Genomic DNA, 14209 nt, shown 5'->3' on the forward strand with positions numbered 1-14209 from the left:
GCTGCTAAAAGCGTTTTAGCAGCAAAACCGCTAATCCCCCACCCCTTAAACAGCCGTTTTTAGCCCTTAAATCGCCAATAGCGCTAATAGCGCTACTCCGTCAATGGGCTTGCTTCGCAAGACGAAAAAACCGCAAGACGAAAAGACCTGCGGAACGGATTCTTTTCGTCTTGCGAGGCACCACTGTACTAGGTTGGCAGGAGCAGGGACCGAGCAACGGGAGGCTCACCCCGTCGCGGGGATTCGAACCGCCAACATTTTGATTGGCAAGTCCTAGGCTCTGTGGTTTAACCCACAGCACCGTAATTAATGGAACGCGGAACCATGTATACCGAGTAGATCTCACCTTAGCACTGAAGAGGCTTTTATTTATGTTCATTTAAACAAATACTCAAGAATAACGACACATCTTTCACTAAAATCTTGGACATAATCACTTTAGGCAAATCAAGAATGCTACAGTATCACTGTCCGCCGTCTCATTACTCCGGTCCTCGTATGACTCTCAGTACGTCTTGTGTTTGGAGGACGGTTGGACAAATTGCTTACAAATGAAAACTACCCTATTTGAATTGGTAAATACCAAAGGTGCTCTTGAATGCTTTTACCTGCATGCAATCCAGGGGGAAGCCTACCCAAAAATATTCTTCCTTGACTATCACATTGAAGGCAGTGGCATATAATCAGAGCAACGCTTCCATGGTTAACGCTTCCTCTGATATTACCGCTGTTAGCTGTCAAACTAGCTGCTGATGGTGGCATCACAGAGTGAGGTTCATCCTCTGGTTTTGATTGCCTGTTTTATTCATGCTCAAGGACGCCTTGCAACCTTCATCCTGTCCATTTGCTCCTCTGCGAAGGGATAGCAGTTCGCAAGCTGCCCATTCTTTTCCTGCTGAAATTTGATGATGGCGGTGATTTAACTTATATGACTCCCACCCAGCTGGGTTGCCCCAGACACCCTAGGCCCAGGGGTCAGCAAGCTTTTTCAGCCATGGGCCGGTCCACCTTCCCTCAGACCATGTGGCAGGCCGGACTATATTTTGAAAAAAATTATAATGAACGAATTCCTATGCCCCACAAATAACCCAAAGATGCATTTTAAATAAAAGCATACATTCTGCTCATGTAAAAACACCAGGCAGTCCCCACAAATAACCCAGAGATGCATTTTAAATAAAAGGACATTCTACTCATGTAAAAACACACTGATTCCCAGACCGTCCGTAGGCCGGATTTAGAAGGCGATTGGGCCACATCCAGCCCCCGGGCCTTAGGTTGCCTACCCCTGCTCTAGGCGGCTCCCCACAAAATATTTAAAAGCATAGTAAAACATAAAACGATAGATGCACACACCCTATCCCCAGTGCATAAGCAGAGATGACTTTTGAGGTGCCTTCCAAGTCCGCTGTGTCCGTTAAGCCTCACACAAGGAAGGTCTCAGGGGCACAGTCGAAGCCAGCATCCCACCCCGACCTGCAGGAAAGGGAAGACCACCTCCCCGTTGAAAGCAGCGGAGGGGAAAGTGAAGATGGGTGTCTTGTGGTTGACGTCATGAAACGCCACTTGCCCTGTCTCGTAGTCCAAGTAAATCCCAAGTTTCCTGGGTCTCTTCCGCAAAGACAGAGGGGTCTCTGGGATGGTGAGAGCTTGGTACTGGACCCGGCACTTCTCCACGGCCCAGATCCCTTCGCTGGGGTCGAGGCTGAGGCACTCCTTCCTCCTCACGGAACCCCTTGCCAGCCCCACGGCCCAGTACCCCTCCTCGCCCACCTCGACTTCCCAGTAGTGCCTTCCTGAGGAAAAGCCCTCGCTTCCCAAAATGCAGCGCTCGAGGCTGAATCTCAGGGGGCTGTCAGGCAGGCTGTGCCACGTGAAGCCTTGTATGACTGTCTTCCGGTCCGCAGACAGGATGAGCTCGTTGTTCGCTGTGTCCGGATCCAGGGTTACATTTGCTGCAGGGTGGAGAAGATGAGAAGGAAAGAGGTCACGGAAGGAAGGAGGGCAATATCAGTGTTAACCAGACAGTGTTGCGGCTGAGGGCCAGCGTAACCAGTTGCACTGGCACGTGCTATCTGCCTGCTGCCTTCTTGACCTATTGGAATATTCTAGAAAGAATTGGTCTTGAACAGGTTGCTAGGCAACAGAAAAATCTCGTAACAGGAGCCTCTATTAAGGGCACGTGGTCATTAAAGGTCAGAGTCAGTGTGTAAATGAACAAAGTTGAAAACGAGCAATTGAATCTCAGAGTCATAGAATCATAGAGTTAGAAGAGACCACAAGGGCCATCGAGTCCAACCCCCTGCCAAGCAGGAAACGCCATCAGAGCACTCCTGACATATGGTTGTCAAGCCTCTGCTTAAAGACCTCCAAAGAAGGAGACTCCACCACACTCCTTGGCAGCAAATTCCACTGTCGAACAGCTCTTACTGTCAGGAAGTTCTTCCTAATGTTTAGGTGCAATGGATCCAAACTACAAGAAGCAATGGATCCAAACTACAAGAAAGAAGATTCCTAGTTTAGATCCATTGCTCCGTGTCCGCTTCTCTGGAGCAGCAGAAAACAACCTTTCTCCCTCCTCTATGTGACATTCTTTTATATATTTGAACATGGCTATCATATCACCCCTTAACCTCCTCTTCTCCAGGCTAAACATGCCCAGCTCCCTTAGCCGTTCCTCATAAGGCATCGTTTCCAGGCCTTGGACCATTTTGGTTGCCCTCCTCTGGACACGTTCCAGTTTGTCAGTGTCCTTCTTGAACTGTGGTGCCCAGAACTGGACAAAGTACTCCAGGTGAGGTCTGACCAGAGCAGAATACAGTGGCACTATTACTTCCCTTGAGTCGGATGGATAGAGGAGAAGGAATTATGTTGTTTTATTTGACCAGTGTAAATTTGTGTAAATAATAAAGATTTTCTGTAAGAAGAAACTCTGCTGCAAGTTTGAATTAAAAGAATACACCCAAGAGTAGATGCTCACGCGTCAACTTTATGCACCGGTAATACTATCTGGCAGTCAAGTGGAAGAATCTCCTTTCCCCCCTAGAGATTTGAAAGTTCTCCACAGCAGCAGTGTTTCCTTAAATTGGTTCATTCATTTCATATGGTTGATACACTGCTTGATTGTAAAAAAATAAAAATAAAATTCCCTCAGGGGTTGATGAAAAGAAGGAAACAATAAAATCTTTAGTCAAAACTTATCTGAGCATTCAAAAAATTGAAACCAGAAGCAAACTAAAAACACACCAGCATTCCAATACCTGAGTAGGCTTGTCTAAGCAAAAATGTTTTTGGCAGGTGCCGAAAAGAGTACAGGGATATCAACAAGTGCCACCACACTAAAATATCTATTTATTTCAGATGCAGAACAGGTATTCTGTGGCTCCAGTAACAATTAATGGAGGATATCAAGGTTTGTAAAACGCTTAGAGGTTTTCTTGTTCTTTAAAAACAAACAAATCAAGTGGTATATAAATCTTGATAAACAAACAAACAAAGATTCCCGTAACCGTTGAGAATCTTCTGAAGTCACTATTAAAAAACGTGACCCGAATGGATAACACCAGATTCCCATCACATGGTGAGTCCTAAATCTCACCACGCGAAAGATATTCACCTCACAGGTTCTCCTTCCCCACCCCACTCAACCGCACCATGGTAGTTTTATTGCGTCCTCAATTAATGTCAAAAATTCAGCATCAGGGAGTGGCGACAGATTTCATGCCTGAAATAATGCATTGTGACACGCATACGAAAACAGGAGAGCTGTTTACCTTTTTTGATTGGCATCACCAAGTTCCTCCAACCTAAAAGCAACCACACAATGACAAATTAACATTGATATGGAAAATCTTGATCTTTGGGTGCTTTACGCATAAAAAACACCAATACTATTTCAGTGCTGACAGCTATGTAGGCCTGGCACAAGACAAGGTACCATCTGAAGGAGATGTGCTGACTGCCTTCTCTTCTGGTGTGCTGACCTCCTCTGAGGCCTGTTCTGAATGGTTTTTGGTGCCATTAAATGATATGGGCCCTTCTAGACTATCCTGGGTTATTTTGCCTCAGAGTAGGCCATTGGACATTGTACAGAGAGTGTCTGTGCTTTGTGGCAGTTCTGGGAACTGTAGTTCCCTCAAGAGCTTCAATTCCCAGCACCATTAAACAAACCACAGTTCCAAGGATTCTGTAGGGAAAACGATGTTGAATATGTGAGAGCCCCCTCCTACAATTCAAACTTTTTTTAAAAAAGGAACCGAGGCTGAATCCCTCAGTTTGATGAATTTCACCTGTTCTTGGAAACATGGAGAGAAAACACCCAGTGTCCTGTAATAATAATAATAATAATAATAATAATAATAATAATAATAATGGTATAATAATAATTTATTATTTATACCCCGCCCATCTGGCTGGGCTTCCCCAGCCACTCTGGGCGGCTTCCCAAAAAATATTAAAATACTGTGATACATCAAACATTAAAAGCTTCCCTAAACAGGGCTGCCTTCAGATGTCTTCTAAAAGTTTGATAGTTGTTGTTCTCTTTGACATCTGGTGGGAGGGCGTTCCACAGGATGGGCGCCACTGTTAGTGTAGTGTTGGCAGTTTTGCTACCCAACAAGCCTTATTCTAAACTGGGGAAAGGTTTTTGAATTACCTTTTACAGTGGAAATTCTGAATCAATTATTTTTACCCACTCAAGCTGCATGTGTTGTTTCAGCCATCAGTTTTTGCTATTGGCTTGAACTGAACCAAACTTTCACGTCTACTTAAAAACAACAACCTAATTTTACTAAAATAGTCTCCCCCCCCCCCTTTTTTTTTTTAAGGCCACAGTCCAATACAGAGTCAGTGCAATTCTATGCACAATTACTGGGGAGTAAAGCCAAGTGAAACCAGTGGGATATGCGTCTGAGTAAACAACAAGAATTGTACTCTCAGGCATGGTTAAGTTTATTTAAATTAATGGACTTAAGACTGCCTGTCTCTGCACAGGACTGTGACCTAAATGTGTTTTTCTTCTCAAAAGAGGCAGAATGACTTACTCAGTTCTGCAGAAAGCTTTCCTAGAAGAGAAAGGAAAGAAGAAAAAAATTATAACTGCTGTAAACATTTGAGTGTACAATCTAGCCACCCGTTGTTTCTGGTCTGAATAAGGTGTGCTGATTTTCCTGTAGTATCATGATTAATTAAGAGCAAAACTGAAGCAGATGGAACCTCTTCTTTTTGGCAATACAAATTGTAAGTCTGGATGCACAATCTGGATTAGGCCCACTGTGGGGGCCAAGAGTTAAAGCCACAGCTTCTCATTCTGGGGACCCTGCACGGGCTGCTTTTCAACAAACAAACCCAGCACTTAGGGCCAGAGCTATGTAGGCTGGCCCTGAGACCACCTTCAGTCAAAGAAGACAATCCTAGCCTAGATCAGAGGTGGGAAGTATTCTTGGCCCAGCAGGCCTGATCTTTATCTCCCACCACTGCCACCCACCTGTAAAAGTTGGTCTGTGGGGATGGGGGGAGAGAAAGAGTAAGTAGGACTGAATGCCCCTTTGACTCCTGCTGTCTACTGGGTTTGGGTCAGCGAGGGAGTTCCCAGTGGGGAAATTGTTGGATTTTGCCTACGTGCAGCTTCACACAAGGCAATTAAAAGTTGGCCGAAGGCCAAGAAGACTGAGCAGAGGGAGTTATTCTGCCTAGAGATATGGGACCTTGGATACAACTCTGCTATTGGTCAAGGTCTCCACATAGGCATGATGATTCATGACCTTCCTTGCTGGATAGTTGGTTGGTCAGTGAGGTGTTCTGAGAGTCATTTGGAGTTTGTTAAGAGCGAGAATTTAAGATCTGTATCTGTATCTTGTATATAGTAACTTGTGAGTGTTGTAAATAATAAACACCTATAAGTAACCAAGTTACTGGTAAAGGTAAAGGGACCCCTGACCATTGGGTCCAGTCGTGGCTGACTCTGGGGTTGTGGCACTCATCTCGCTTTATTGGCCGAGGGAGCCGGCGTACAGCTTCCAGGTCATGTGGCCAGCATGACTAAGCCACTTCTGGCGAACCAGAGCAGCGCACGAAAGCGCCGTTTACCTTCCCGCCGGAGTGGTACCTATTTATCTACTTGTACTTGACATGCTTTCAAACTGCTAGGTTGGCAGGAGCAGGGACCGAGCAACGGGAGCTCACCCCGTCGTGGGGATTCGAACCACCGACCTTCTGATCGGCAAGTCCTAGGCTCTGTGGTTGAACCCACAGCGCCACCCGCGTCCCGAAGTTACTGGTAGCAGCGTCTTGTTCCTCCTTCATCCTACCTGCCTGCAACTGATTGCTTCTGGAAGTCTGCGTATGCTCTGCTATATTCAACTGGGTCTGGCTAAGGTCCTGCAACAGGTTAAAGTTGCGAAACACCAATAGAACTCTTGTGCGCTCCGACCAAGCAGTTATCATCAGATAACTGACAGGGAGTTCAATCCAGCCACATCTCCCTACCTGTCTCACACTTCACATCACATATGATGACAGTTGTGGGGCCGTGGGCATTGTTTGGAAGACAAATGGGGAGGCCTGGTGGGGCAAATCTGGCCTGTGGGTCAGACGTTTCCCCATCGCTTGTCTAGATGCCCCGACTGTAAACAAAGCAGAATGTCTGCTCTGAAACAGTTGCAGATGCCAATTGTCCTGAAGTGGGGTCTCATGTACCTGCCCCGATAGCATTGTGAGCACAAATCACAGTGAGTGAAAGGGAGTGAAAGGCGGGATATCAAATCCAAACTCCTCTTCTTCTGAATGAATGAATGAATAATGAAAAGGATAACCTCAGCATAACCTCTGTGCAAACAAATCAGGACGAATGCTGAATAAACAGGTTGTCTGGAGGAAGAAGAGAAGATGAAGAAGAGTTTGGATTTGATATCCTGCTTTATCACTACCCGAAGGAGTCTCAAAGCGGCTAACATTCTCCTTTCCTTTCCTCCCCCACAACAAACACTCTGTGAGGTGAGTGGGGCTGAGAGGCTTCAAACAAGTGTGACTGGCCCAAGGTCACCCAGCAGCTGCATGTGGAGGAGTGGAGACGCGAACCCGGTTCCCCAGATTACGAGTCTATCGCTCTTAACCACTACACCACACTGGCTCTCCAGGAGACCTGTGAATACACACCTGTCCGGAGACTAGAAAAGAATTTTGTAAGCCTCTCTCTAATAAGAACAGAACTGTAACTTCTGACTTCCTCCCATGTATTTAGAATCATAGAATTGCAGAGTAGAAAAGTATCAAAAGGATCATCTAGTCCAGTGTTTCCCACATTTGGGTCTCCAGCTGTTTTTGAACTACAATTCCCATCATCCCTGACCACTGGTCCTGCTAGCTAGGGATGATGGGAGTTGTAGTCCAAAAACAGCTGGAGACCCAAATGTGGGAAACACTGATATAGTCCAAACCCCTGCACCCACAACCCTGAGGTTAAGAGTCTGCTGATCTACAGACTGAGCTAGAAGATGCTACACAGTGCCACCTGGTATCAAAAGCACATAATGACACAATTTACACACTGGTGGCGCTGTGGGGTAAACCACAGAGCCTAGGACATGCCGATCAGAAGGTCGGCGGTTCGAAACCCCATGACGGGGTGAGCTCCAGTTGTTCGGTCCCTGCTCTTGCCAACCTAGTAGTTCAAAAGCACATCAAAGTGCAAGTAGATAAATAGGTACCGCTCCGGCGGGAAGGTAAACGGCGTTTCTGTGCGCTGCTCTGGTTTGCCAGAAGCGGCTTAGTCATGCTGGCCACATGACCCGGAAGCTATATGCCGGCTCCCTCGGCCAATAAAGCGAGATGAGCACCGCAACCCCAGAGTTGGTCACGACTGGACCTAATAGTCAGGGGCCCCTTTACCTTTACCTTTATGACGCAGCTTCCTAGGTACTCACTGTTTATATTAAACAGGTAAAGGAGGAGGAGAATGAAACCAAGAACAGCCAAGAGGGAGACACACAAACCAGCTATCCACTGAGAGATCTTTGGGAAGAAGTGATCTGAAAACAAAGCAAATTACCAACGATGTTATAAACCTGGTTTCTGAATCAAATAAAAGAAAAACAGATGCCAAAGATAATATAGCACTTCTTCCTATCCTTGCTGAAATATGCTCAGACATAACACTTGCTTCATCCAGCGTGGCATCCCAGTACATATATATATGCAAGGGTGATGCTGTCTGGAACTGAATAGCAATATGTCCCAGAACTTTCGTCAGCCAGGGGTTTAAGGACTGTTGTGAGTTTGCAGGGGAAGGGGTAGTTTATTATGAAAGCCACTTTGAGAATCACCCGACTGAAAGGCAATAAATAAAATGGGGTCCCTGTGTCTTCCCCATATCTCTCTCTCTCGCTCTCGCTATTGCTCTCGCTCTCTCTCCCTGCTGATGAAAATGTAACATGGAGCTGAGAAAGGGGTGCAGCAATAAAATTGCTAGCACATTTGCAATGCTCAGTAGGTTCCAGTATGGTTTCAACCTGGATGGGGAACTAGATCAGGGGTCAGCAACCTTTTTCAGCCGTGGGCCAGTCCACTGTCCTTCAGACCATGTGGTGGGCCAGACTATATTTTTTGGGGGGAAACTGAACGAATTCCTATGCCCCACAAATAACCCAGAGATGCATTTTAAATAAAAGGACACATTCTACTCATGTAAAAGCATGCTTATTCCTGGACCGTCTGTGCGCCAGACTGAGAAGGCAATTGGGCCGCATCCGGCCCCTTAGATTGCCTACCCCTGGACTAGATGACCATCAAGGTCCCTTCCAACTCTACAATTCTACAGTCCTATGAAATCATCTTGGTGCACATTTCGACAGCGAATTTAATCTGCCACTGTCTCTAGTGACCTAGTTGGGAAGTGAGCCTGCTGGTTCTGACTGGTTCTCTTTTCGAGTTCCTTCTCTTTAGAATACGTTGGTGTCAATGTTGGTTGACTTCAGGCTTCTCCCCTCACTCGTTCACCGCACATCACTTGAGAATTTAAAACGCTGTGGGTTAAACCACAGAGCCTAGGACTTGCCGATCATAAGGTCGGCAGTTTGAATCCTGCCGAGCTGCCGTTGCTCAGTCCCTGCTCCTGCCAACCTAGGAGTTCGAAAGCATGTCAAAGTGCAAGTAGATAAATAGGTACCACTCCGGCGGGAAGGTAAACGGTGTTTCCGTGTGCTGCTCTGGTTTGCCAAAAGTGGCTTAGTCATGCTGGCCACATGACCCGGAAGCTGTACGCCGGCTCCCTCGGCCAATAAAGCGAGATGAGTGTCACAACCCCAGAGTCATCTGCGACTGGACCTAATGGTCAGGGGTCCCTTTACCTTTACCTTTATACCTTCAAAGCACATTCAAAGTACATCCTTTCCCTCAAAGGATTCTGGACACTGTAGTTTAGCCCTGACCCTTATCCAACTACATTTCCCAGAATTCTTTGAAGGAAAGAATATATTTTGAAGGCATCGTTTGTACAGAGCCACAGCCCCAAAATACAGAACCGTTATCAAGAATTCTGGACAGCTTACCTGCGATATGAATAGTTGATTCCTTTTCCTGGTTGAGGAAGCTGTTCCGGACCACACAGGTTAGGCTATGATTTGAACTTCCCGTTAGGATGATGTCGTTCTGCACCTCAAACAATCCATTGCCCTCCATGGAAATTTTTTGTCCCAGTGAAGGGAAATGCCTCCCATTGGGACCTCTCCATAGGATCTCAGGCTTTGGGTACCAACCACTGGATCGGCAAGCTATTCGGATCCCCCTGTCCTGATAGCCTTCGATGGAAATAAGGGGAGCGAGGCCTGTTGCTGAATTGAGAACGAACAGAAATAGTGGGATAATTCAAAGTCTTCCTGGAATCTATTCAAAAGAAGCATAAAAAAACCCAGCAACAACAACTGTTTCTTTAAACCGCTTTGAGGTTTTCTTTTCTTATAATCAATCGGTATAGTTTAGGAAATAAATAAAAAGGTATCAGACTGCTCTAAATGTATGGCATGGTTGTGACGTTAATAATCTTCCCTGAGACCTAAGTATGCCACAACAACTTACAATTTCACGGTACTTTTGGGTACGTATGAGAAGCTGGTATCTAGGCTGCTGGTAGATTTATTATTATTATTATTATTATTATTATTATTATTATTATTATTACTATTATCTCCCTTCAGAGAAAAATAAGACACTTTAGCCACAAACAATAACATTTCTATGAGAGGTACTAGTAAGAGTCTTACCAGGGTCCACATTATTTATAGGTGGAATAACAAAGAAAATGGTGAGAATGAACAGAAAGGAACGCATGTCTGGGTCGCAAGAGAAGATGGGCGCCTCCATTTTCTTTCTTTTCTGGCCTCTGGGGGATAAAGCAAGATAAAGAGAGAAAGAAAGAGAGAAAGAGAGAGAGAGAGAGAGAGAGAGAGAGAGAGAGAGAGAGAGAGATTTACAAACTGATTATGATACCCAATCCTCTTTCTCTCTCTGTTTTCATAAAGTTTTGTAACTTAAGGTGCATGCCTGCGGAATGGTCCATGATGACCACAAGAAGATGCTAGGAAGATGTTACTTTGAGATTAGCTTAAGGATGGGGAGCCTCAGACCTCCCAGGAGCTGAATATGGCCCTCCATGCCTCTCTATCTGGCCCTTGGTGCTCTTCCAATTATCAGCCTTTGCTAATTTGGTTACCTCCAGATGTTTTGAGCAACTACTGCCATCAGTCCCATCCAGCTCACATGCTGGGGCTGATGGCAGTCGCAGTCTAAAGCACCCAGGGGGCACCAGGTCGGCGACTGCTGCAATACGCTTTTGTGATGCAGCCCGGTATACTTGAAGGAACGTCTCCACCTCCATCATTCAGCCCAGACACTGAGGTCCAGCGCCGAGGTCCTTCTGGCGGTTCCCTCACTGCGAGAAGCCAAGTTACAGGGAATCAGGCAGAGGGCCTTCTCGGTAGTGGCACCCGCCCTGTGGAACGCCCACCCACCAGATGTCAAAGAGAAAAATAACTACCAGACTTTTAGAAGACATCTGCAGGCAGCCCTGTTCAGGGAAGCTTTTAATGTTTAATTGGTTATTGTATTTTAGTGTTCTGTTGGAAGCCGCCCAGAGTGGCTGGGGAAACCCAGCCAGATGGGCGGGGTATAAATAAATTATTATTATTATTATTATTATTATTATTATTATTATTATTATTATTATTGCAAGAGGACTCTCTTCCGATTTGCTTTGCCTCACCGACACCTGCAGTCAAACAGGATTTTGAAATAAGAAAGACATCTGGCTGTGTTTACTCTGCATTAGGGCTGCCATACAAAGGTGGAAAACCCGGATGTATAGCAAGAAAGGTTTTTTAAAAATAAAAATGCTTTAAAAATCAAATAAAAGCCTCAAAACAGTTAACATCTCCCCCAAAAAGCTGAACAACTTTGTCCTGATTGTCACTTTTAGGAATATTGCACCCCTGCTCTGTATCCAAGGCACTGGTCTGAGAAGCAGCATAAAGCACGACATTTGCCCCAATCCTCATCTATCCTGTCGTTTCTTAGGAAATACTGTGTTTTGATGCATTAACCAGCTTTGATCCAGATTAAGAAAACTGGTAGTGTCCACACACAACCTCTGTTTGCCAGAGGCAAATCGGGGATGAATGTATACAGTAGGAACAGGCACATCTCTTTCAAACTTCTTACCACCTTTAAGTCTTTCCTTTTCCTTTTTTTTTTTTTTTTTTTTTTTGGAGGAGGAGGCAGGCAGGGGAGAACGATGGCCCATCTCCAGAATGAAGCTCTGCGCCTTTAACTGACATGCAGAAATTACGCATGCAGGTTTCCCCTGCATGGAGAGGTAATGAAGGAATGGGCTGTGGTGGCTCAGTGGTAGAGCATCTGCCTTGTCATGCAGGACGTCGCAGGTTCAATTCCCAGTATCTCCAGGTAGAGCTGGGAAGAGGTTCCCTGTCCGAGAGGAGAGCCTCCGCTAGTAACCATAGGCAAGACTGGCCTAGAATGGACCAGTCTTGGGTTCGATTCAGTAAAAAGAAACTTCTTATGTTCCTGTATGGGGAAAGTTGGAACCGGCTGGATTTCTGCCTGTCATAGATGCCACTTCCAGTCAATCTGTTAATGTCAGCATTTACCCTAATTTGTCTTTATGACATCACGTCAAGCAATTTGTTAAGTTGTGGGTGAACATATCGGACGACACAGCGATTCTTCAAGCAGCTCTTGTTTATTCACAGGCCAGAACAGAACTGAACTGAAGGGTTCAGCCAGCCTGCTTATATAGAGCTCCACTACAACGCAACAGTAACCACTTTCTGTAACTATCCAGTCACTGAATGTCACTTTCAATCCCTTATTTGCATATGTGGACCTGACTGAAAACTATCTATAGTGTCCCCCTGCTGGCCCAGGGTGAGAACTTCAGTACACAACACAATTGTTACCAGTATGTTATTCTGGCACAAACAGTATTATCTTTTTTTATTATTACAAGAGTGCCCAATCCACTTTAACTGCACAATCTGAACTTGCCAGAATGTGATTGACTCCCACCCACAAAACTGTCACATTCTGGAAGTGCCCATAGTTGGTAAAACCACAAGAAAAATGTGTTGGCTACTGTTATTCCTAAAGGCATTTGTCATTCTCCCAGTCCTTTGGAATGAATCACTGTTACTCCACAGGATGCAACCTTGGCACCACACTCTAACCATCTGAGCTCTTCCCTTCCCTTCTATCTACCATCAAGCCATTATTTATTTTTAAAGATGTGTTTTCAAGCCATCCAAAGTCAAAAGCCCTTTTAAAGTTGAAATCCTTTAACCACAGAGCAAGCCTTGCTCCTGTGCTGAATTTGATGGGACTTTGAACACATATCTGTCTGTAGTGGTGCTATCAGTTCCACTGAGTTCCACTATAATCAATGAGATTTAAGAGTGTTTAACTTAGGATGTTTACTATTTACTGTACAGTATTAGTTTTATACAAAGCTCTCCCGTCAATAATTGAAGTACTACAGAAATAAAATATTTACATATCTATCATCTACCGTATCTATCTATCTATCATCTATCTATCTATCTATCATCTATCTATCTATCTATCTATCTATCCATCCATCCATCTATCTAATCATGTCATTAAAGGGTCTAACAAAACAGATATATTAAAGGTTTAAAACAAAACATTTCAGTTCTCTTTCTTTAGCTACTCTGGTGTGAAAAGGGTTCACATCAAAACAGCCAAGAAGGCAGAAACCGAAACATTTCACTTCAAAACTTTTAAATAACTCTTGTTAGTCACTGCAGTACATATATTGTTTCAGGGATTAGCTACATATTTTGTGGTCCATAGCAAATTTGTCTGAAGTGCTCTTTTGTTGCTTTAAAGCTGACCGGCTGCAAAATCACGCTATAGCACTTTCTTTTACCTTACATGTGAAGAATATTTGTCACTGATATCCCAGGTTGCCTTCAGCTTCCATCTCCTGAAAACCAAAGAATTCTGAGTGATTCTTTTCCTCTCGAATCTCCCCTAAGTTAGAAGGCCCTTTTTTTCCTTACAATATCACAGCTGGACTTGAGCAATCAATGAAAGGATGAAAGAGGTTCCAAACGCTCTTATCAGTCAGCTGGCATCTGTCAGTCATCTCCACGTTTGATGGTTCTCAAGCCAAGCTAATGTGAGATGGAGAAAGAGAGGGGGACCTCTATTTGTAAGGAACCCAGCCCCAAATCTCCGTGTCTGATGGCTGTTACGTTATTCTTCTAAGGTTCCCCATCTGTCTCCGTCTTATCAGCTGCCCGCAGATGGACAGGAGGCCAAGTTTCAAGCTCACGTCACCCGCAGCTTATCACCAGCAGTCAATAGTCTACTCCCAAAATGTTTACAGAAACCGCAGCATAAGTAGTTTGTTTTTATGTCTATGAAATCATGAAATCCTAGAGTTGGAAGGGACCACAGGGGTCATCTAGTCCAACCCCCTGCAATGGAGGAATTTTTTGCCCAAGGTGGAGCTCTAACCCATGACCCCGAGATTAAGTGTCTCATGCTCTAGTTAAGTACAGGGAAGGAATTCTGAAGGGCATTTTGTTCATTAAAATGCCTGGCTTTTGCTCAATGCATCAAGCTCCACCTTAAATAACTGTACAGTGGTACCTCTGGTTACAAAGTTAATTCGTTCTGG

At 44.9% G+C, this 14209-nt stretch overlaps 1 protein-coding gene and 1 long non-coding RNA gene across 3 annotated transcripts in view; one reads left to right on the forward strand and one right to left on the reverse strand.

Annotated features, from left to right (window-relative positions):
• Window positions 1-14209, forward strand: part of LOC310671075 — a 91387-nt gene that overhangs the window by 68126 nt on the left and 9052 nt on the right. The gene's annotated exons all lie outside the window — the stretch shown is intronic.
• LOC310670741 (butyrophilin subfamily 1 member A1-like) lies at window positions 348-10458 on the reverse strand. Of its 2 annotated transcripts, none has more exons than XM_083426464.1 (6): window positions 10260-10458; window positions 9549-9830; window positions 7926-8030; window positions 5046-5066; window positions 3774-3806; window positions 348-1955 (listed from the first exon to the last, which is right to left on the reverse strand). In XM_083426464.1, the coding sequence occupies exons 1-6, from the start codon at window positions 10357-10359 to the stop codon at window positions 1441-1443; spliced, it is 1056 nt and encodes a 351-aa protein (XP_083282590.1). In that variant the 5' UTR covers window positions 10360-10458; the 3' UTR covers window positions 348-1440. The 2 variants fall into 2 exon arrangements, with proteins under 2 accessions (XP_083282590.1, XP_083282591.1); XM_083426465.1 differs by having other exon boundaries at window positions 9549-9882; window positions 10260-10293.

Source organism: Podarcis tiliguerta (assembly GCF_965153285.1).
Source record: "Podarcis tiliguerta genome assembly, chromosome: 2".
Classification (NCBI taxonomy): domain Eukaryota; kingdom Metazoa; phylum Chordata; class Lepidosauria; order Squamata; family Lacertidae; genus Podarcis; species Podarcis tiliguerta.

Excerpts from the sequence above, each read along its gene's own strand:
- LOC310670741 (XM_083426464.1), bottom strand. The coding sequence starts at position 10,359 with ATGGAGGCGCCCATCTTCTCTTGCGACCCAGACATGCGTTCCTTTCTG. Across the intron at positions 5,067-7,925 it reads TTACCTGTTTAATATAAACA|GAAAGCTTTCTGCAGAACTG; the intron begins GTGAGTACCTAG and ends TTTCTCTTCTAG. Across the intron at positions 3,807-5,045 it reads AAAGCTTTCTGCAGAACTGA|GTTGGAGGAACTTGGTGATG; the intron begins GTAAGTCATTCT and ends GGTTGCTTTTAG.